The sequence below is a fragment of the Aotus nancymaae genome, unplaced genomic scaffold, assembly GCF_030222135.1.
Source record: "Aotus nancymaae isolate 86718 unplaced genomic scaffold, 86718_ANA_hifiasm-v0.15.2.pri h1tg000029l, whole genome shotgun sequence".
Classification (NCBI taxonomy): Eukaryota; Metazoa; Chordata; class Mammalia; order Primates; family Aotidae; genus Aotus; species Aotus nancymaae.
In genome coordinates, this window is record NW_026988442.1 from 95,216,820 (window position 1) to 95,239,360 (window position 22,541).

General features: G+C 47.8%; 1 protein-coding gene across 6 annotated transcripts in view; it reads left to right on the forward strand.

Annotated features, from left to right (window-relative positions):
• Positions 1-22,541, forward strand: part of LOC105704789 (rho guanine nucleotide exchange factor 4) — an 89,470-nt gene that overhangs the window by 27,395 nt on the left and 39,534 nt on the right. For 5 of the 6 annotated variants that reach the window (XM_064382887.1, XM_064382888.1, XM_064382886.1 and 2 more), the window contains one exon: positions 5,980-6,106. Coding sequence is in view for 4 of the 6 variants with exons in the window: in XM_064382888.1 (XP_064238958.1) it covers positions 5,980-6,106 (127 nt within the window). In the remaining 2 variants the exon portion in view is untranslated. Of the gene's footprint in view, positions 1-5,979; positions 6,107-20,246; positions 20,675-22,541 lie in introns of those variants that run through there. The other variant, XM_064382885.1, reaches the window with a different exon arrangement.

Below are 22,541 nucleotides of genomic sequence, written 5' to 3' on the forward strand. Positions count from 1 at the left end.
CACCCCGCTCTCTTCTCCTTCTGGATCTCTGATGATAGCGCGTTAGAAGATCTGCACCCACTCTCTTCTCCTTCCGGAGCTCCGATGATAGAGCGTTAGATATCCTGCACCCGCTCTCTTCTGCTTCTGAAGCTCTGTTGATATCCCGTTAGATATTCTGCACCACGCTCTCTTCTCCTTCTGGAGCTCCGATGACAGCGTTAGATATTCTGCACCCCGCTCTCTTCTCCTTCTGGAGCTCTGATGATAGAGCGTTAGAAATTCTGCGCCCTGCTCTCTTCTCCTTCTGGAAGTCTGATGACAGAGCGTTATATATTCTGCACCACGCTCTCTTCTCCTTCTGGAGCTCTGATGATAGAACGTTAGGTATTCTGCACCCCTCTCTCTTCTCCTGCTGGAGCTCTGATGACAGAGTGTTAGATATTCTGCACCCCGCCCTGTTCTCCTTCTGGAGCTCTGATGACAGAGCATTAGATGTTCTGCACCCTGCTCTCTTCTCCTTCTGGAGCTCTCATGACAGAGCGTTAGATGTTCTGCACCCTGCTCTCTTCTCCTTCTGGAAGTCTGATGACAGAGCAGTAGATATTCTGCACCCTGCTCTCTTCTCCTTCTGGAGCTCTGATGACAGAGCATTAGATGTTCTGCACCCTGCTCTCTTCTCCTTCTGGAGCTCTCATGACAGAGCGTTAGATGTTCTGCACCCTGCTCTCTTCTCCTTCTGGAGCTCTGATGAGAGTCGGTTAGATGTTCTGCACCCCGCTCTCTTCTCCTTCTGGAGCTCTGATGAGAGAGCGTTAGATATTCTGCACCCCGCTCTCTTCTCCTTCTGGAGCTCTAATGACAGAGCGTTAGATGTTCTGCACCCCACTCTCTTTTCGTTCTGGAGCTCTGATGACAGTGTTAGATATTCTGCATCCCGCTCTCTTCTCCTTCTGGAGCTCTGATGACAGAGCGTTAGATGTTCTGAACCCCGGTCTCTTCTCCTTCTGGAACTTTGGTGACAGAGCGTTAGATATTCTGCACCCCGCTCTCTTCTCCTTCTGGAGCTCTGATGACCGAGCGTTAGTTTTTCTGTACCCTGCTCTCTTCTCCTTCTCGTACTCTGGTGATAGAGCGTTAGATATTCTGCACCCCGCTCTCTTCTCCTTCTGGATCTCTGATGAGAGAGCGTTAGATGTTCTGCACCCCGCTCTCTTCTCCTTCTGGAGCTCTGATGACAGAGCATTAGATATTCTACACCCCGCTCTCTTCTCCTTCTGGAGCTCTGATGACAAAGCGTTAGATATTCTGCACCCTGCTCTCTTCTCCCTCTGGAGCTCTGATAACAGAGCGTTAGATATTCTGCACCCTGCTCTCTTCTCCTTCTGGAGCTCTGATGACAGACCTTTAAATATTCTGTTCCCCACTCTCTTCTCCTTCTGGAGCTCTGATGATAGAGCGTTAAAAGTTCTGCACCCACTCTCTTCTCCTTCTGGACCTCCGATGATAGAGCGTTAGATATTCTGCACCCCGGTCCCTTCTCCTTCTGGAGCTCTGATGACAGAGCGTTAGATATTCTGCACCCCGCTCTCTTCTCCTTCTGGAGCTCTGATGACAGACCGTTAGATATTCTGCACCCCACTCTCTTCTCCTTCTTTAGCTCTGATGATAGAGCGTTAGATATTCTGCACCCCGCTCTCTTCTCCTTTTGGAGCTCTGATGATAGAGCGTTAGATATTCTGCACCCCGCTCTCTTCTCCTTCTGGATCTCTGATGACAGACCATTAGATATTCTGCATCCCGCTCTCTTCTCCTTCTGGAGCTCTGATGATAGAGTGTTAGATGTTCTGCACCCCGCTCCCTTCTCCTTCTGGAGCTCTGATGTCAGAGCGTTAAATATTCTGCACCCCGCTCTCTTCTCCTTCTGGAGCTCTGATGATAGACCGTTAGATGTTCTGCACCCCGCTTTCTTCTCCTTCTGGAGCTCTGATGACAGAGCGTTAGATGTTCTGCACCCCGCTCTGTTCTCCTTCTGGAGCTTTGATGACAGAGCATTAGATGTTCTGCACCGTGCTTTCTTCTCCTTCTGGAACTCTGGTGACAGAGTGTTAGATATTCGGCACCCTGGTCTCTTCTCCTTCTGGAGCTCTGATGACAGAGCGTTAGATATTCTGCACCCCGCTCTCTTCTCGTTCTGGAGCTCTGATGACAGGCGTTAGATATTCTGCACCCCGCTCTCTTCTCCTTCTGGAGCTCTGATGACAGAGCATTAGATGTTCTGCACCCCGCTCTCTTCTCTTTCTGGAGCTCTGATGATTGAGCTTTAGATTTTCTGCACCCCTGTCTCTTTTCCTTCTAGAGCTCTGATGACAGAGCGTTAGATATTCTGCACCCTGCTCTCTTCTCCTTCTGGAGCTCTGGTGACAGTATATTAGATGTTCTGCACCCCGCTCTCTTCTCCTTCTGGAACTCTGATGATAGAGCGTTAGACGTTCTGCACCCCGCTCTCTTCTCCTTCTGGAGGTCTGATGACAGAGCGTTAGATGTTCTGCACCCTGCTCTCTTCTCCTTCTGGAGCTCTGATGTCAGAGCGTTAAATATTCTGCACCCCGCTCTCTTCTCCTTCTGGAGCTCTGATGATAGACCGTTAGATGTTCTGCACCCCGCTTTCTTCTCCTTCTGGAGCTCTGATGACAGAGCGTTAGATGTTCTGCACCCCGCTCTGTTCTCCTTCTGGAGCTTTGATGACAGAGCATTAGATGTTCTGCACCCTGCTTTCTTCTCCTTCTGGAACTCTGGTGACAGAGTGTTAGATATTCGGCACCCTGGTCTCTTCTCCTTCTGGAGCTCTGATGACAGAGCGTTAGATATTCTGCACCCCGCTCTCTTCTCGTTCTGGAGCTCTGATGACAGGCGTTAGATATTCTGCACCCCGCTCTCTTCTCCTTCTGGAGCTCTGATGACAGAGCATTAGATGTTCTGCACCCCGCTCTCTTCTCTTTCTGGAGCTCTGATGATTGAGCTTTAGATTTTCTGCACCCCTGTCTCTTTTCCTTCTAGAGCTCTGATGACAGAGCGTTAGATATTCTGCACCCTGCTCTCTTCTCCTTCTGGAGCTCTGGTGACAGTATATTAGATGTTCTGCACCCCGCTCTCTTCTCCTTCTGGAACTCTGATGATAGAGCGTTAGACGTTCTGCACCCCGCTCTCTTCTCCTTCTGGAGCTCTGATGATAGAGTGTTAGATGTTCTGCACCCCGCTCCCTTCTCCTTCTGGAGCTCTGATGTCAGAGCGTTAAATATTCTGCACCCCGCTCTCTTCTCCTTCTGGAGCTCTGATGATAGACCGTTAGATGTTCTGCACCCCGCTTTCTTCTCCTTCTGGAGCTCTGATGACAGAGCGTTAGATGTTCTGCACCCCGCTCTGTTCTCCTTCTGGAGCTTTGATGACAGAGCATTAGATGTTCTGCACCCTGCTTTCTTCTCCTTCTGGAACTCTGGTGACAGAGTGTTAGATATTCGGCACCCTGGTCTCTTCTCCTTCTGGAGCTCTGATGACAGAGCGTTAGATATTCTGCACCCCGCTCTCTTCTCGTTCTGGAGCTCTGATGACAGGCGTTAGATATTCTGCACCCCGCTCTCTTCTCCTTCTGGAGCTCTGATGACAGAGCATTAGATGTTCTGCACCCCGCTCTCTTCTCTTTCTGGAGCTCTGATGATTGAGCTTTAGATTTTCTGCACCCCTGTCTCTTTTCCTTCTAGAGCTCTGATGACAGAGCGTTAGATATTCTGCACCCTGCTCTCTTCTCCTTCTGGAGCTCTGGTGACAGTATATTAGATGTTCTGCACCCCGCTCTCTTCTCCTTCTGGAACTCTGATGATAGAGCGTTAGACGTTCTGCACCCCGCTCTCTTCTCCTTCTGGAGGTCTGATGACAGAGCATTAGATGTTCTGCACCCCGCTCTCTTCTCCTTCTGGAACTCTGATGACAAAGCATTGCTGTCACACAGGTCCCTGAACAACCTTTTCTCTCTGTTCTTCAATTAGATAATTTCTATTCAGCTATTTACATACTTACTGATTCTTTCCTCTTTCATCTCATTTTGTAACTGCATCTTCCCATTGGATTTTTATTTTAGTTATTATATCTTTCAATATTGACATCTCCATTTGATTATTTTTTTCTATTTATCTGCTATTATTTTTCATTTATGTCAAAAATGTTCACCATTATTTCTTAGAGCATGGTGATATAAGAGCTGTTTTAAAGTCTTTTTGTGATAATTCCAACAACTTTGTCATCTTGGTTTTTCCATTTTTGACTGTCTTTTCCCTTACAAGTTATTGATATTTCATAGTTCTTTGTGTGTCATGGAATTCTGGATTGTATGCTGGGCATCTTAAATATTATGTCAGAAAACTCTGGATCTTGTTTAGTTCCTATGTAGAATAATGATGATTAGATTTCTTAAGCACCTGACCCAGTTAAGTTTAGGCTGCAAGTTCTTACTGACCCTTCAGGGGCTTTCTTATGTCAGTTCAGATTTTAGATGTTTTCAGTGCCATTTAGATAATGTGGATCACCCAGTGGCCCCTGTGGGATCTATAAAATGTTCTACCCGTTGGTTCAGTTCTCAAAGAACCATTCAGGGTCAGGTCCACTCATACAACTTAGGGGTGAGTACGGGAGGTCATACACAACATTATGGGATCATCTGCTTCAGACCCCTCCTCTTGGCATTCTCCCAGACACTTCCTGGTGTCTAGGAGTCCTACATTCCCAGTTTTCTTAATGAAAGCTGGGGCTTTCATTTTCCCACTCTGCCATACACTTCCTGCAACTGTTTCTGCCTCTTAAACCAAGAGGCAGGAAGACAGAGATAGAAAAAAAGAAACAGGGATTCTCTCCCATGCCCTTGGGACCACAGTTCCTCTGGTCAGAGAGGATTCCTGTCTCTCAGAATTTTAGGTGTCTGCATGACGACCACTGCCATTACTATAATGAGACTGCCTAAGCGAATAGGGTGGGAGAAATCATCTCTCAAATACTCATCTTTCATTCCCTCATACCCTTAAGGACTCTTTTCCCTCTCTTCAGATCTGAGCGGGCTTCTTTTGGAGTCCTTTATGTCCACACCCAGTCTCAAGCTGGTGCTGAGTTCAGACCAGGGCACACCACAGGAACGGCAAGACAAGAAACTCACTGCAGAATCAGTTTTACTTCGAACTCGGGTTTCCTTCCCCAGTCCCCCTGCTGCTGTTTCCCTCCAGAGTCCTCAGACAGCTGATCTACACACTCTGCCCAAGGTTTTCCACTGCGTTCAAATGGATGGGGTGAAGTGTGCCACTCCATCTTTATCATTGTTTGTATGTTGATGTTTTTCGAAATCACCAATTGAATTTTCTAAGCACTGTTTGCTTAGTAGCATGAGGAATACAAAAACAAAAAGTAAGGGAACAAGCATTTATTTGAACATATACTACAATTTTTAAGTTAGTACAATAACCTCATAAGGTAGAAGTGAAAAAAAACAAGAAGGGCCAGGTTTATCTCTGGATAATATGGCCTTCCCAAAGCCACAGCCAACAGTGGTCCTTACTATCTGAAGGGCAGCGTATGTGTCATAATTAGGAGACGTCAGGGATTTCGTGAATTGCATTTTAATGAAGCATTCCAAAAAGAATATGCCTTAGCTAAAACTAACAGTGTTGCTTTTGGGGAAATGTCAGGTTGTGTGGCTGACCAGCTGGGGGGAGTTGGGAGTCTGAAGACCTCCAGAGTCCTCACTTCACCCATGACAACCTATCCATGTTGCCAGATGGGTTGTCCACTACAGACTCCAGGTGAAGCTGTTCTCGTGAGTTTTGATGTCAAAGGTACCTCTTGGAGCTGTGTTCTCTGTTCACAACGAAGGCCCTTGGCAATTAGAAAGACTGCAGGATGGCAGTGACAGCCTGTCAGTTATTCTCTTCATTTGCTCTCTGCCTCTTCCTCTTCCAGTGCTGGAGAAAGACGATCATTACCTCTCCAGAGTCTTTTAATCTCCCCAGAAGAAGCCGTCCACTCTCACAGAGTGCTCCAACAGGACTGAACCATGTGGGCTGGCCAGAGCACACACCTGACACTGGTGAGTTACACAGCTCCCTCTTTTGCTATGTACTCTGGATCCTGCATGAAGGATAAGCAAGTGCTGTTGGCAGGTGTATCCACTTGCCTGGCAGAGGTAGCTTGAAGGTGAGAGAGATAAACAATTGTCCCCTTCTCTTCAGTTAGGGAGGCATGCCTCCTACCCAAAGAAAGGGAATTCTTGGCTGGGCGCAGTGGCCCACGCCTGTAATCCCAGCACTTTGGGAGGCTAAGGCAGGCGGATCACTTGAGGAGCTCAAAACTAGCCTAGGCAATATGGTGAAACCCTGTCTCTACTAAAAATACAAAAAGTAGCTCAGTATGGTGATGCATGCCTGTAATCTCAGCTACTCGGGAAGATGAGGCAGGAGAATTGCTTGAACCTGGTAGGCCAAGGTTCTAGTGAGCCCAGATCATGCACTCCAGCCTGGGTGACAGAGTGAGATGCTGTCTCAAAAAAACAAAACAAAACAAAACAAAACAAAACGGAATTCCTAGCTTGGGGCAGATTCCATTGAGTCCCCCAGCTTGGCTTCATTAGTAGTTAATTTTGAGCAGAACTTCTGACTGTCTCTTTGTCTCGTAGTAGGTTATATATAACTTCAAGGAGACAGAATCATGTAAGGAGCTGCCTCTGATCAGCTGATGGCACTTGGGTGTTTTCCCATGTAAGGAATAGCGGCCTCTTCCTTGAGTTTTATGGCAGCCTCTATGAGTCCCTTTCTCCAAACTATAGCAAACAGCATCACATCACATATTTGTCATAAAAGGCCTGGCTTTCCGTGTTAGAAGGGAACTGGGCCACAGGTGAGAGCCAGGATGGGGTCTCTTTATATGTAACATCTGTCTTCAGGTGGAAGGACGGATGTGGGGTCTCAGGTCTTGAGCAGGTACAGATTGTGTTAGGTGGTGACCTTATAGTCTAAAAGCTCATGGCTGTTGGAGGAAGGGGCCAAATCTGGTGTTGAAGAAAAATAAACAAGGGCAATTCCCTAAGACAGTTAGAAGAACAAAACAGCCACACCTGTCAAACACATGCTTTGTCCATGTTTGGGAGGAGTGGGCTGGCAGTGGAGGCTGTTGGTAGTCAGGTTCTGTCAGTGCTGAAGACTCAGAAAGCTAGTGTGGTGAGGCAGAGGATGATGATGCATGGTAGTCGGCCCTGAATGCTGGAGTTTGGTATATAAGGCATATGCTAAGGAATCAGCTCTGATGCAGCTGGTCCTGTGGGAGCTGGATGCTCAGATTAGCTGGTGGACATGTGGTTGTCCATCAGCAGATGGAAATATTTAGGCTGCATTGTGAAGTGGACATTTATTCTTTCCCACATACAACCATGATCTTAAACTCACAAGCAAAGTTATGAAAGGTCCTTGACAACTGTTGAACAAACTTTCCCAATTTCTTGCATGAGCCCTTCATTAAGTCACAGAGTTATTTAGAGTCTTGTGGAAAGGACAGTAACCAGGGAGAGGAATCTTTTTCCTGAGAGAATCCTCAAAGCTGATTTTGGCCTTTCAAGTCAATACCTCCTTAAAATTCAGAGCTTCATGATCGTATTTTCCTATTATTTCAGTGTGTCATTTGAATTAACTGGCAAATGAGTTCATTGCAGAAGAAATTTTAAAACCTCCATGACACCTAGGGCACTGCTCTGGAAGTCAGAAGTCAGGGCTCCGGCCACAGTTCGTCCTGGTGAGAAACTGGACACATCCCTCTATTTCCCCATATGTCAGGTTCCTTTTTTTCTTTCTTTATTCTCAGAAATTCTGCAAGAAAGTAATGATTCCTTTTTCTTCAAAAAAGGAGTAATAGCTCCTGTTTTCCTACCTCATAAGGATTAGGGGAGGGACTAGCCTGGATCTCTGAGTTTAGCTTAGGAAAGCTTTCTTTTCATTTCTTAACTACTGCTTCCACTGCAACTGATCTGTTCCTGACTTCTTAGGATTTCTACTTTATACAGATTGTATTTCTAGTTTCTATCCCTGGAACCTCTCATCATTCTCAATTTTTGATCAATTTTCTGCTCAGTTCTGGGAAAATTCCTCAGTTTCATGATCATGTTTTTAATCTGCAGCAATCTTTCCATTTTCCTTTTGAAGTCATTAAGAACCAAACATCAGGATTTTTGTGAAGTTTTCTCACTATTTCCAAATTTCAGTTCATTTCCAAATTCATCTGCTCTTCTTTTGAGGGTTTTTTTTTTTTTTTTTGAGACTCCAGCCCAGGCTGGAGTGTAGTGGCATGATCGATCTCAGCTCACTGCAACCTCTGCCTCCTGGCTTCAAGCAATTCTCCTGCCTCAGCCTCCCAAGTAGCTGGGATTACAGACACCCACTACCATGCCCAGCTAATTTTTGTATTTTTAGTAGAGATGGGGTTTCATCATGTTGGCCAGGCTGGTGTCGAACTCCTGACCTCAGGTGATCACCTACCTCAGCCTCTCAAAGTGCTGGAATTACAAGCATGAGCCACCATGTCTGGTCTCTTTTGACGTTTTTTATTAACAGGTGAAATGTCTTTATTTGCTCATCCATGCAGACAACAGACCTCCCCCAGCAGTACTGTGTTGTCAAGTAGCACTGGAAGTGGCATTCTTTCAGAGATTGTTATGGGTTCCTGTTCAGATCCTTCAAACACAGCCAAAGTAGGATGAGGACAGCAAGGCTTTCTTGTGATGAATGCCATGAGTCAGTACCTAAAGGCTTGGCCAGAGCCATCAGCAGTCTTGGCAGGAAGCCCCTCCCCCTCACTAGAATTTCTTCATGTTCGGAGGGGTTGCCAAGAATCAGCCTGATGTGGGAGAAGGCCACCTCTTCCTGGCAAGTCAGTGCCCAAGATAAACCCAAGATAAACCCCACCAAACCCGGCCCTCTCTCAGTGAAGCCAGCAGGGCCACGGGGCCAGGTGCAACTCTGTGAGTCCCTGTGGCTTTGGAAGGGTGGGCAGTGTTTTACCAGGAATACATGGTGGTATGGTTATTTCACAAGTTGTAGGTGACATGACCTCTTTCTTCAAGCCACTTCATTGTATCTTGTGGCTGACACCTTTCTTCAGTTTCCAGTACTAGTAAAGGGTGCTCTCTTAGCCAGCCTCTGCGAGATTCAGTCCAGTGCTAGTAAAGGACGCTCTTAACCAGCCTCTGCTAGTAAAGGACGCTCTCTTAACCAGCCTCTGTGAGGTTCAGACCAGTGCTAGTAAAGGACGGTCTCTTAACCAGCCTCTGATGGTTCAGACTTCTCTTTTACAGCTTCCTCATTTCTCTCAGTCTTCATAGAATTGAAGAGTCAGAGCCTTTTCTTGAAAGAGTGTTGTGGGTGATTTGATCTTCTATCTAGACTCCTAGAACTCTCTTCCTATCGCAATAGGGCTATTTCACCTTCTTATCATTCATGTGCTAACTGGAGTAGCACTTTCAATTTCCTACAAGAACTTCTCCTTCACATTCAGAATTGACTGTTTGGCTTGGAGGCCTAGCTTCTGGGCCATCTTGCATTTGGACATGCCTTCCTTACTAAACTGAATTGTTTCTAGCTTCTGATTTAAAGTTAGAGATAATGTGACTCTTCCTTTCACTTGAAAACTTAAAAGCCATTAATGGGTCGTTAATTGGCCTAATTTCCGCATTGTGTATCTTGGAATGGGGAAGCCCAAGGAGATGGGGAGAGACAGAGGAAGGGATGGTCGGTGGAGCAGTCAGAACACACATCATTTATTGATTAAATTTGCCATCTTCTATGGGCACAGTTGATCCCTAAAACTATTACAGTAGTAACATCAAATATCACTGATTACAGATTACCATAACAGATACAATAACAATGAAAAAGTTTGAAATATTGAGAAAATTACCAAAATGTGACATAGAGATGCAAAGTGAGCACATGCTGTTGGAAAAATGGCACCAATCAACTTATTCAACGCAGTGTTGCCACAAACCTACAATATGTAAATAATACACTATCTGTGAAGCACAAAAAACAAGGTATGAATATAGTTAGATGATGTTTTTTATCCAATCTGACAGTCTCTGCCTTTTGATTGGGTTATTTAATCCACTCACATGTAGTGTTGTTATTGATATATTTGGATTTATGTCTACAGTTACTTGTTTTCTCTGTCTCATCTTTTCATTGCTCTATTCCTTCTTTACTGTTTTCTTTTTCACTGAGTGAATATTTTCTAATGTAGTATTTTAGTTTTATGAATGATTCTTTCACCAAATTTTTTGAGGTTTGTTTTTAGTGGTAGCTTTAGGGTTTAGTATATATACAACTTACCAGCATCAACTTCAGATTTATACTAACTTTAATTCCAGTAACAGATAGAACTATTACTGCTTTATAGCTGTATTCCCTTCCCCCTTTTTTGTGGTATGATTGTTATACATATTATACCTATGGATGTTATAAACCCATCAGCGCCTTAGTAAAATGGTTACTATCTGTCACCATTTTCTTAGCCTATTATAGCTTTTTCTCATCTACTTCCTTTATGCTGTTATGACATATATTACATTTCTATGTTATATGCTCAATAATACAGTATACACATATTATTTTATACAATTGCTTGTTAGTTAAGAGAAGAACGGAGAAGATAAGAATACATAGTGTTTTTTATAATTACATAATTACCTTTTCTACTACCCTTTTTGTATTCATGTGGATTTACGTTATCATCTGGGGTCACTTACTTTGAGTCTAAATAACTCCCTTTAGTATTTCTTATAAGTTAGGTCTACTACCAACAACTTCTCTCAGTTTTGTTTATCTGGGAAAATCCTTATTTAGTCTTCAATTTTGAACAGTTAGCTTTCTGCATAAAGAGTTCTTAGTTGCCAAGGTTTCCTTAAAAAAATCCTTTTAGCACATATATTTTAACACAGTATCCCACTGTCTTCTGGCTTTTATAGTTTCTGCTAAGAAGTTAACTGTTAATCATATTGAAGAAGGCTTGATAAGTTATATGTTGTTCACTGCTATTCTCTTGCAGCTTTTAGGATATTCCCCCTTGTCTTTTACTTTCAACATTTTTACTATGATGTGTCTGTTTGTGGATCTCTGGAATTATTTTACTTGGAAATAACTGAGTTTCCTGGGTGTGTAGGTTATTGTTTTTCAATAAATTTGGAAAGTTTTTGGCCATTATTTCTTTGAATATTTTCCTCTTCTCCTTTCTCTCTCTCTTTCTGATACTCCTATTATACATATGTTGGTGCATTTAACGGTGTCCTACACATCTCTGAGGCTCTGTTCATTTTTTTCATGGTTTTCCTTCTGTTCTTTGGCTTGTGTAATTTCTATTGATCTAGCTTCAAGTGTGCTAATTATTTCTTCCATCTGTTCAAACTGCTGTTGAGCCCTTCCAGTGAACTTTTTATTTCAGTTATTGTATTTTCAACTCCAAAATTACCTTTTTAAAAACATTTGAATGTGTTCACTGATACTCTGTTTGATGAGACATTGTCACTATATCTTCATCTTTTTTTGGAGATGGAGTCTCGCTCTGTTGCCCAGGCTGGGGTGCTGTGGCACGATCTCTGCTCACTGCAATCTCCACCTCCTGGGTTCAAGTGATTCTCCTGCCTTAGCCTCCCGAGTAGCTGGGATTACAGGCACCTGCCACCACACCCAGCTAATTTTTTGTATTTTTAGTAGAGACGGAGTTTCACAATGTTGGCCAGGTTGGTCTTGAACTTCTGACCTCATGACCCCCTGCTTCGGCCTCCCAAAGTGCTGGGATTACAGGCATGAGCCACTGCACCCAGCCAGTCTTTGTCTTTTAATCATGTTTCCTTTAGTTCTGTGAACATGTTTAAAATTACTACTTTGGATATGATAAAGCTGACATGTAGTCATTCTCACAGGCAGTTTCTATTGCCTGCTTTTTTCCCCACTGTATGGGTCCAACTTTCCTGCTCCTTTGCGTATCTCATAATTTTTGGTTGGAAACAGGACATTTTAGATAGTATTATAGCCACTCTGAGAAATGCTTCCCCACTGGGTTTGCTATTGTTATTTGCTTACTTATTTAGTAACTAGATGAACTGCTTTAGTGAAGCATATTTCCTTTCCTGTGGGGTTAAGCTTCTCATGTGCCTCCTAAAGGAGATACAGTGCTGGGTATGGCCGCAGTCACCGTGGATGACAGTGGCTTTACTAGGGCTCTCTTCTGTATTTCTCTGACCACATCACACTGTGAAGCTCCACTCATTGGTTGCTGATTGTTCTGTTATTTTCAATACCGTCCTAGGGCATAAATTGCTTTACAAGCTAATCCAATCAAACTCTGGCACACCTCAGAAAGGAACACTTTCTGAGGTCAGCGTTTGGTATTTCTTCTGATCCTAGAAGGGCTCCTCACAGCTGCCTTATTCTCTGTTCTCTCATACAAACCAGTGGGGTTATAGTCCAGGCTATATCTCCATTAGAGCCACACATTTCCTCTCCATTCCCTTCACTGCAACCTCCACTGTTAGGTTTCAGCTTCTCCATGCTTACAAGGGAGGCCAGTTCCTTTAGGAAGAGATCAGGAGCTGACTGTTTTACAACCTGCTTCCCCCAGGCAAAATCTTTGAGCCCTAGCTCTGGGGTGGGGACAATGGCAAGCTTCTCTATGAGTGACACTCTGTGGAGCCCTTGGGGAGGAAGAGCAGCAGCTTAAGGTCCTCTCACCTTGCCTCTCCTACCACAGAACCACCACCTTACAAGCAGGGGGAAGGCTCTCCAAGCCTCAGTATTCTCAGCCTGGCTTACCACTCTCACCAGTAATAGGTGGTTTCCAGACTGAGCCTCAGCAACAGATGGCCAGGGGCAGGATGAGAAATGCCACTGTCCTGCTCTTCCAGGGAAGAAAGATCGCTGTCTGAGAGGCTGGGGGAGGAGCCCTGTGTTGCTGGCTGGAGTCTGCAGTGGACTCTGCCTCACTGAGCTGTCAAGGGGAAGAGGGGAACGATCTTGGTTAAAACTCTACAGATTCTCACCTTTCTTACTGAATTGTCATTGATTTTCTTGAATAGATTTCTTTTTCTTTTCTTTTTTTGAAAAGCCTCCTGAGTAGCTGAGATTACAGGTGCCCACCAGCATGCCTGGCTACTTTTTTGCATTTTTAGTAGAGACGGGGTTTCACCATGTTGGCCAGGCTGGTCTCAAACTCCTGACCTCAAGTGGTCTGCCCACCTCGGCCTCCCAAAGTGCTGGGATTACAGGTGTGAGTCACTGCACCTGGCCTTTTTTCTTTCTTTCTTTCTTTTTTTTTTTGGAGACTGTCGCTCAGGCTAGAGTGTAGTGACACAATCTCAGCTCACTGGAACCTTCACTCCCCTGGTTCAAGCAATTCTGCCACCTCAGCCTCCCGAGTAGCTGGGACTACAGGTGCGCACCACCACACCCAGCTAAATTTTGTATTTTTAGTAGAGAGAGGGTTTCACCATGTTGGCCAGGTTGGTCTTGAACTCCTGACCTCAAGTGGTCTGCCCACCTCGGCCTCCCAAAGTGCTGGGATTACAGGCATGAGGTACCACCCCTGGCCTTGAATAGATGCTTCTTCATTTGCTGTTTACTCTTCAGGACCATTCTAGAGGTTTTAAATGGTTGTTTTTAAAACAGTATTCACCAGTTTCACTGAGGAGCAGGTCAGTGGAGTTCCTCTCACTATCCTGCAAAAGTCAATCTCACTTTCTCTAGTATTGACCATTTCAATGAGAGTCTTAGAGCAGATGTTGAATGGCTGTGCTCATGGCACACCTAGATACATTTCTTTCTTTTTGAGATGGGGTCTTACTCTGTTGCCCAGGTTGGAGTGTAGTGGCATGATCTCAGCTCACTGGTTCTCAGCCAGCCTCCCAGGTTCAAGTGATTCTCCTGCCTCAGCCTCCTGAGTAACTAGGACTACAGGCGTGTGCCACCACACCCGGCTAATTTTTGTATTTTTAGTAGAGGTAGGGTTCCTTCATGTTGGCCAGGACGGTCTTGAACTCCTGATCTCAAGTGATCTGCCTGCCTTGGCCTCCGAAAGTGCTGGGATTACAGGCATGAGCCACCATGCCAGGCCTAGATATACCTCTTACACTTCCTTCTTATACCCCTAGCAGCTAGCATGATGTTCTGCACATAGGAGGTTTACAGTGTCGTTTGCCAAGGACAATGATGGTATTCCAGCACAAAGCATCTGGGGAATCCGCCAAATGGGGATAAAGGGAATGAATGGTTGCACCATGGTTCAGAGCATGCGTGGCGAGCACTGGAACCAATTCCACAACTTCCCGGGTGTGTAATCTTGGATTATTCTGAGCCTCAGTTAACTTCAGTGGTAAAATGGGGCTAAAATGGTAGCTATCAGATAAAGTTGTAGAAATTAAATAATATATGCAAAATACCTCACATCTGATATATGCTTAATAAATACCAGCTAGTATCTCCGACATTGCTAGGTGTGGCTGCATATCTACACATCATTTCACTTAATCCTTACAGTGTTTCTGCAAAAGTAGTTGTCAGTATTCCTGTTTGTGAGTGAGGAGAGAATGATGCAGGAAGATTAAGTAATTTGCCTTAGGTCACAACTAGCAAGAGACAGAACTGAACCCAGGATTGAACCCACATCACTGTGGCCTTGGGCTTCTTTCCATCCAGCACTGTTGTGGAAACTGAAATGCAGCGTTAGTTAGGAGAGACAGGGCAGAAGCCCGTCTTTAGACTTAGACAAGCTTTGATCTCGTTCTGTTTCTCTTTTTACATGTACAATAATAGAATTTCATTTGCCACTTTCCCATTATCAAGCCAGCCTCAAAAAACACTGAACCTTCAGTGCTGACCTTTCTGATAAAGACACTGCACTATGAATTCATCTATACGTACACACACGTTGCATACACATACACACAGTATGTATACACACAACATAAATACAGTCATGTGCCACATAATGGCATTTTGATCAGTTACAGATTACATATACCATGATGGTCCCCTAAGATTATAATGGAGCTAAAAAAATCATCAGGTAGTGAGTGACTGTGAAGGCCTAGGACATTACCGTTCACTGCATAGACTTTATACACATTACAGAACAAATTCCAGTTCTACAAGCTCTATTCATATTAAGTCCCTTATACAAGTATATCATTACCATGTTAATATTTATGCTACATTTTTATTGTGCCTTTCCTATGTTTTGATGTGTGTAGATACAAGAACACTCAGCAGGTGATACCACCCTACAGTACCCACTACAGTGACATGCTGTACACGTTTGCAGCTCAGGGGCAATACGCTACACCATATAGCCTAGGTGTGCAGTAGGCTGCACGCTTAGGTTTGTGTAAGCACACTCTATGATGTTTGCACGAGAAAATCACCTACCAACACACTTCTCAGAACATATCCTTGTTCAGCAACACATGACTGTCTATGAACAATATATGTAAATGTCCCTAAATGATTATTTATGATTTTAAACCTACCATGAGATGGTAAAGGGACCGTCTCTCTCTTTTAATAGTATCAGAAGTGGGCCTATGGGGACAGAATCTTCTCCTGGTGAAGGCAGCTAACTCTCCCTGCACCGGTCTTTGTCTCCAGAGATCCCCAGCACCTTTGATGCTAAATGTTAATTTCAGCTGTCCTCACTGCCAGGGTCTTAGGAAACATGGATCCCCTTTTCACACTGGAGCTCAAATGCGGACACTCTACCTTTTCCCACAGGACAGCTAGGACAAGAGACCTGATCCACATTTACTGAGGTCTCTGGAAGGCTGAAAAGGGAAACAGACTGAGTAAAAGCATGTATTCAGCTGTCTGGCTGATACAGCGGCTCACACAGGCTCCATCTGCTCAGGCCACGGCCATCTGTATGCACTAGCGTGGCACCCCCCACTTAGCAGCACGCCGCAGGCCCCTCAAAGTCCCGAACCCAGACAACGAGAATCCTCCCCTTCCTGCCCAGCTGGCCGTGGGGTCCATCCCCCATTCCTCCATGGCTGCTTACCCAGCACGGAGCCGGCAGCAGATGTGCTGTACTCCCTGGACACAGTGGTGGGTAAGGCCCCTCTGCCCTCACGGTGCACCTGGTCTGCAGGGCGCAGACACAGGAGAAGCAGCAAGCCACTGACAGACAGAATAAGTGCTGGGAAGGAATCAATGAGGCCTCACCGATGAGGGACATTCACTGAGATCTGAAGACCAAGGAGGAGCCAAGCCATGAAAAGCCAAGAGAAGAGCATCCCAGGCGAAAGGGGCAGTCAGTGCCAGGCCCTGAGGTGAGAAGGAGGAGCAGCAAAGTGGCAGCTGTGGCAGAAGTGCAGGGAGCATGGGACAGAGAACAGGAGGAGGCAGAGAAATCAGTCGGGCAGAACATGCAGCATCTCCCGGGTATTACAAAGTGTGAAGGGAAGCCTCTGAAGATGCTGATGCAGGAGAGGAGCAAGATGTGATTTATGTGTAATTTAGAGCTCCCTGGGGCTGCTCAGTGGATGAGACTGTTGCCAAGCACGGTATGGCGGTGGTAGCAGTGGAGTAAGAGAGAAATGGACAACTTGGACATTTATTTTGGAGGTAGACCCCACAAGACTTGCTGATGGCCTAGGAGGGGTAGTGGACTCTGGCAGTGGCCATCCCTTCCCCACCCACCAGGGCTGAGCTTGCAGCCTTCAAAGGACAGCTGTAGGACACAGATGGTGACCCCATGCAGAGAAGCCTACACGAGGGATGAGGAATGGGAGAGCTGCTCTTCCCAAGGACGAGAAAGAATGGAAGCAGGCCGGGTGTGGTGGCTCATGCCTGTAATCCCAGCACTTTGGGATGCTGAGGCAGGGGGATCACAAGGTCAGGTGATCCACCAACATCAGATCTGGAGATCTGACCAACATGGTGAAACCCCGTCTCTACTAAAAATACAAAAATTAGTGGGGCGTGGTGGTGTGTGCCTGTAATTCCAGCTACTTGGGAGGCTGAGGCAGGAGAATCGCTTGAACCAGGGAGTCGGAGGTTGCAGTGAGCCGAGATCACCCCACTGCACTCCAGCCTGGTGACAGAGCAAGACTCCATCTCAAAAAAAAAAAAAAAAAAAAAAGGAAGCAGAGGTTGGAAGGGTGTGTCCTGGGTATACAATGGCCAGGAACGGCAAACTTCCCTGGAGGAACTTAGGAGGGCGCCTTGATGTGATGATCTGGCTGAGTCACCCCCCCAATTCCCATCAATTAAACACCCAGCAACACCGGGTATTACCTTATGCATGTACACAGCTTCCAGTCTACTGAGGCCTGTGGTTGCCCACTGCCCCAGCCCCTGGGTTGTTAGGTTGAATATTTATATTTATACTCATGGTAGACAAGATACTGGAGGTCTCACAGGGAGAGGAGGCAGCATCTATGGAGGTGCAGGGCCACTTACGGTACAGAGCTGGGAGCACATACAGCGTCAGGGTGGAAGTGGCCACAGGAAATGGACCGCAGTGGAGGGAAGGGCAGCAAATGCCCAGCTTTGTAGCACCCACCCTATACTAGCTGGTGTGCTGGAGCAACGCATGCGCCTCTCATTTCATCCTCTCCCTCTCACTACTTCTGCCGCTTACACTAGAAGCAGCCCCCAAGGGCTTTGGGGGAATAATGATGCTGTGTATATGGTGGGGGTCAGGGGAAGGCCGTCAGCAGCCCTCATTAGCCTCTGTCACGACTGCCCCTCAACCCCCAAAGGGAGACCAAGTCTCCCACAGTTCTTCACTTCCTGGAATTTGCATTTGCATTTCATATCCTGACTTTTTGTCACCTGTGTGGAGCTACCCAGGTTTCTTGCCCTCTGGGTGGACTCCAAGAACCTATCAGAACCCATGAGTGACTGGGAGGGGCAGATGAAATAGTTAATGCCCTTCCCTATCCACAACTCCCTCACACACACACACACCGAAAAAATAACTCTAAGTCCTGGCTCCTTGCTGTGTGCCTCGTGGCCCCCATCTTCGTGTCTGAACTCTTGCACTCTAACGTCCGGCCACTGAACTCTTGCACACGCTTTCTACAATCATTTGGCACGGACTAGGACTCTACTTCACACGCCCCCTCATTCACCACAGTGTGCGCCCCGGGCGGGCCGCGCTCCTGCCCGTACTGTCCGGAGGGTCGCAGGCGCCCGGTGGTCCCCGCTCACGGTGCGCCTGGCTGAGCGGAGACGAGGGGCGTGTCCCGGCCGAGCGCGCGCCCCGCGTCCGGCGCGCACGCCTGCCAGCCGGGTCTCTGCCCCGGGGACCGAGCGGGGCCACCTGCTTGCGTCCTCGCCCTGGATGGCGTGGGCCGCGCCGCCTGCGGTGCGAGGTGGAATCCTTCCCGAGGAAAAGTGGGCGCCCGCCGGCCTCACTCACCACCGCGGCCGCGGCGAGCCTGGGCGTCACCTCCTAAGGATGGCCCTGTCCTGACACTCGCGTGCGGACGCACCCAGGGCCACCCGGAGTCCCGCGCCCGCGCCCGCGCCCGCGCCCGCCGCCGCCGCCGCTCCAGGCCTGCGTGCGCGCGTGCGTGAGCGCGTGCCGACCGGGCCCGCGACCCGCAGCCGGGTCGCCGCCGCGGCTCAGCGCCCGCCGGGCGGCCGGGAGTGGGCAGCGAGCTGACGCGTCGCGCCCTGCCCGGAGGGCGCCTGGCCTGGCCCTAAGCACGCGCGCCCCGAGCCTGCCGAGGGTCCCCGCCGCCGCGGCCCCAGAGCCCGAGCGGGGGACCGGCCGAGAGCCTCCTTAACGGAGCCCCATGATGTCAGCCGGCCCGGAGCGGCGACCGCGCGGCGACGGGGATGGGGCCGAGGACGCCGCTCGGCCGCCCGCACGCCCCTCGCCCTCCGACGGCCACCCCGGCCCCGGCTCGCGCGCCCAGTCGCCCGGCAGCCCCGCGGCCGCCGCGCCGCCGCCCCCGGCCCAGCCTCCCCCGAGCCTGTGGCTGGAGCTCGGGCCCGCCTGCAAGCGGGCGCAGCAATGCCCCAGCGAGTCGAGCGGCCAGACGAGCGGCGACCTCGGCACCAGCAGCAGCAGCAGCAGCGCCGGGCCGTCCCCGGGCTCCGACTCGGACAGCAGCGGCGTGGTGTGCGGCGGCCGCGGGGGCATGCGCGGCGCCCTGTCCCGCTCCTGGAGCCTGGAGAGCCTGCGCTCGGCCACCGCCGGTAAGGGCGCCCCGCCGCGTCCCCCGCGCCCCCCCGCGCGCCCGGTCAGTGCCCTTGCGCCCCTCGTCCTTCCTGCCTTTCCTTCTCCTCCCTCGCCTTCTGCCTGTCATTTCCAGCTCCTGGTCTCTTCCTTCCCGTGGCTTCGCCCTGCTGTTCCTTTTCTTTTTTTCTCGTTTCTCCCGATTCCCCCTACCTGTCTCTCTGATCCACGTCTGCCGGTGGGCCACCTGTTACAGCCGGGACCTTGTCAGCCCCCATACCAGGGCGCGTCGTCAACTGGGAAACTGAGTGATTAAGGCGAGACGAGAATTTGGTGCCCGATGTGCCGTGTTCCACACGTCTGGCCTTCCCTACCGCAGCTGCTAGCCTCTGTAAAGCCGGGAGGATGGAAGAGGCCGAGGGCGGGACGGATTGCGCCACCTGGCTGTGAGCGCGCTTGGTCCTGACCCCAGAACTGCGGTTCCCAGCGGAGGGGGCTGGTCCTGGGCCCTCTGAACAAGAGTGTGCTTTACGGACCCGGCATTGCTCTGGGACCCTGTGCCCCCTGCAGTGCTCCTGAATCTGCCTGGAGGGCCGAATTTGGATTACTGGTTGAGCGGAAGATTTTGGCCCTAAATATTAATGGAGTAAGGAAGTCAAGAGTGGTTTTATGAATGGTGATCACCTACCCTCGGTTATTTAGTGACAGAATTCTTTATATTTCACTTCTCGCAAACACTCTCGAATATTGTAGCTTCTGCAGTGCGGTTTGTAAAGGGCGGCAGTTGCCCGGAAATGAGGGCGTTATATACCCACCGTGCTTGCGCATGGAGCTGGAGATGCAGCCTGGGAAAGCTGCAGGGCCTCACATATGTGTGGAATGAGACTCTGAGGCCAGGGTCAGAGCATCAAAGCCAGAGGAGCAGGGAGCCATACAGATGGCAGAATGTGGAGCGCAGGCCTTGTTGGGGAGGCACAGAGCAAGGTCGGCTCTGGCTGGCCTGAGAGCACCTTGAATGACAGGTTCAGCACTATGCAGTCAGCGAGTTTGGAAGAGGGAAGTGAAGGGCGTGCAGACCTCTACATTAATCACTCCACGACTCATCTCCCTCTCCCAAAACAAACACGTGAAACTCAAAAAAGTGCAGTAATCCAGCGGTCGATGTCTCCTCCAGCTGAGAGTTCTTCATTGTTCTGCAGCTCTGATTCCATCACATCCCGGTTCCCTGGAGACTGTCCTTTCCCTCCACTCTGAAGCTTAAATAGAACCCATTTTGGAAACGCCAAGCTAGATCATACCCTAAGTGGGTCCCGAAGGAAACTGGCAGAGGACCCCTGGCCCTTTCTTGACTCAGATGGCTTTCCTTCCTTTCCGGAGGCAAAACGGCTCAGGGAGGTGGCCTCAGTCCTCCCGGGGACACCTCCTCCTTTCTTCCTTCCATCCCAGGGTAAGTGCATCAATGAGACAGATGGAAATGGCAGAGACCCAAGTTTATTAGGCAGCCCTGAGATTCAGGGACTTCCCAGACCAACCTAGGGGCACAGAGGCAGCCTGGACGATTTTCAGAGATAACGACGATGTTTGCATGAAGATCTGGAAAGAGTGTGTGAGAGTGTGTGTGTGACTGTGTGTGTGAGAGTGTGTGAGTGTGTGTGTGAGTGTGTGTGAGAGTGAGAGTGTGAGAGTGTGTGTGAGTGTGTGAGTGTGTGAGAGTATGTGTGTGAAAGTGTATGGATGAGTGTGTGAGTGAGTGTGTGTGAGTGTGTGAGAGTGTGTGCGTGCGAGTGTGTGAGTGTCTGTGTGTGAGTGTGTGTGAGAGTGTGTGTGTGAGTGGGTGTGAAAGTATCTGTGAGAGTGTGTGAGTGTGTGTGTGAGTGTGTGTGTGAGAGAGAGTGTGTGTGAGAGTGTGTGTGTGAGTGTGTGTGTTTGTGTTGGGGGTGCGGGGTGGGGAAGGAGGACAGGGTCAAAGCTGAGGCCCAGGAGTTTGCTCTTTGAGGGGCCCAGGGCTGCCCAGCAATGGCAGGGCAGGGTTTAAAACAACCATTTCTCTTTTTAAATCTCTGTAGCTGAGGGGAAAATATGTCTTATAAACGGTTTGAAGAGATGTGTTAAAGGATTTGTTCATAGAAGTGTTTTGTGTACTGGTGGAAAAGAAAAAAGAATTGAAAACTTCACCAGTCTGACACTTAACAGAGCACGATTCTACGGCTTGTCTGTTAAAACAGAGATTTTATTTTTTATTATTAGTTTCTTGGTGAGTTTTAGAGCTCTAGAAGGTGCAGTTCAGCCAGCATTTTGTGCAGAGAAAGATTAAATTACAGCTTCCAGTTCTGCAAGATGGTGAGCTAAGATGACTTTAAAAACTCTCCTGCTATAAAACCCTAGTTATGCTGGATAAAGAACAGCAAAAGTTACCTTAAATGCACAGCTGAACTCATAGGAATCAAAGGGGGATATCCTGAAGAGGAGAGTTGAGGATCATGTAGTCTGATTTTGCAGCTGGTAGGGAGGAAATGGATATGCAGCCTGGGAAGCACGGCAGCTGGAGTCATTACCCACTTGGGAACAGATTGGGGCCCATGCAAGGCTTACCAATTGAGCTACAGACCTTACTCAAGCCTGAGACCCTCTGAGAGCTCAGTGGGAGAGTGGGTTATTTTATTCCCCTTAATTCTTACTATCTCTGAATTTTGGGTAAAGTAAAAATTCTCCCCTTGAGAACTGGAAATCTTAGTCATGTACCCCACATGGATATAGGGTTCAAATTTACATCAACTCACACAGTCTGCAAATTGGGAAATTTACAAATTGAGAAATTTTACAAATTGGGAAATAATCTAAAATTTGGTTCCTATTTAGTAACATAAGGCATTTGAGAAACAGTTATACATCTAGCAGGTGTTCAAAAAGGAGAAAATAGACTAAGACAATATTTGAAAAACGAGTGGATACAGATTTTCCAAAATGGATGAAAGATATGACTTAATTCAGCAATAACGATGTGCCATTCACGATGGTGCGGGGCTCCAAAGACCAAGCAGACGACAGTTCAAGCAACGAGAGACATGTGGGGTCGGGGCAGAGGAACCACGAAAGAGTGACTCTAGACTGAAAACCTGGTTACCAGCAGTACCATTGCAAGCCAGAAGAGATGGAATAACTTTAAAGTATTAAGAATTATTTATCTGAATAAAGTATTATTCAAGACTGAGGTTAAAATACCTGTATCAGCCAGGTGCAGTAGTTCATGCCTGTAATCCCAGCACTTTGGGAGGCTGAAGTGGGCAGATCGCATGAAGCCAAGGAGTTTGAGA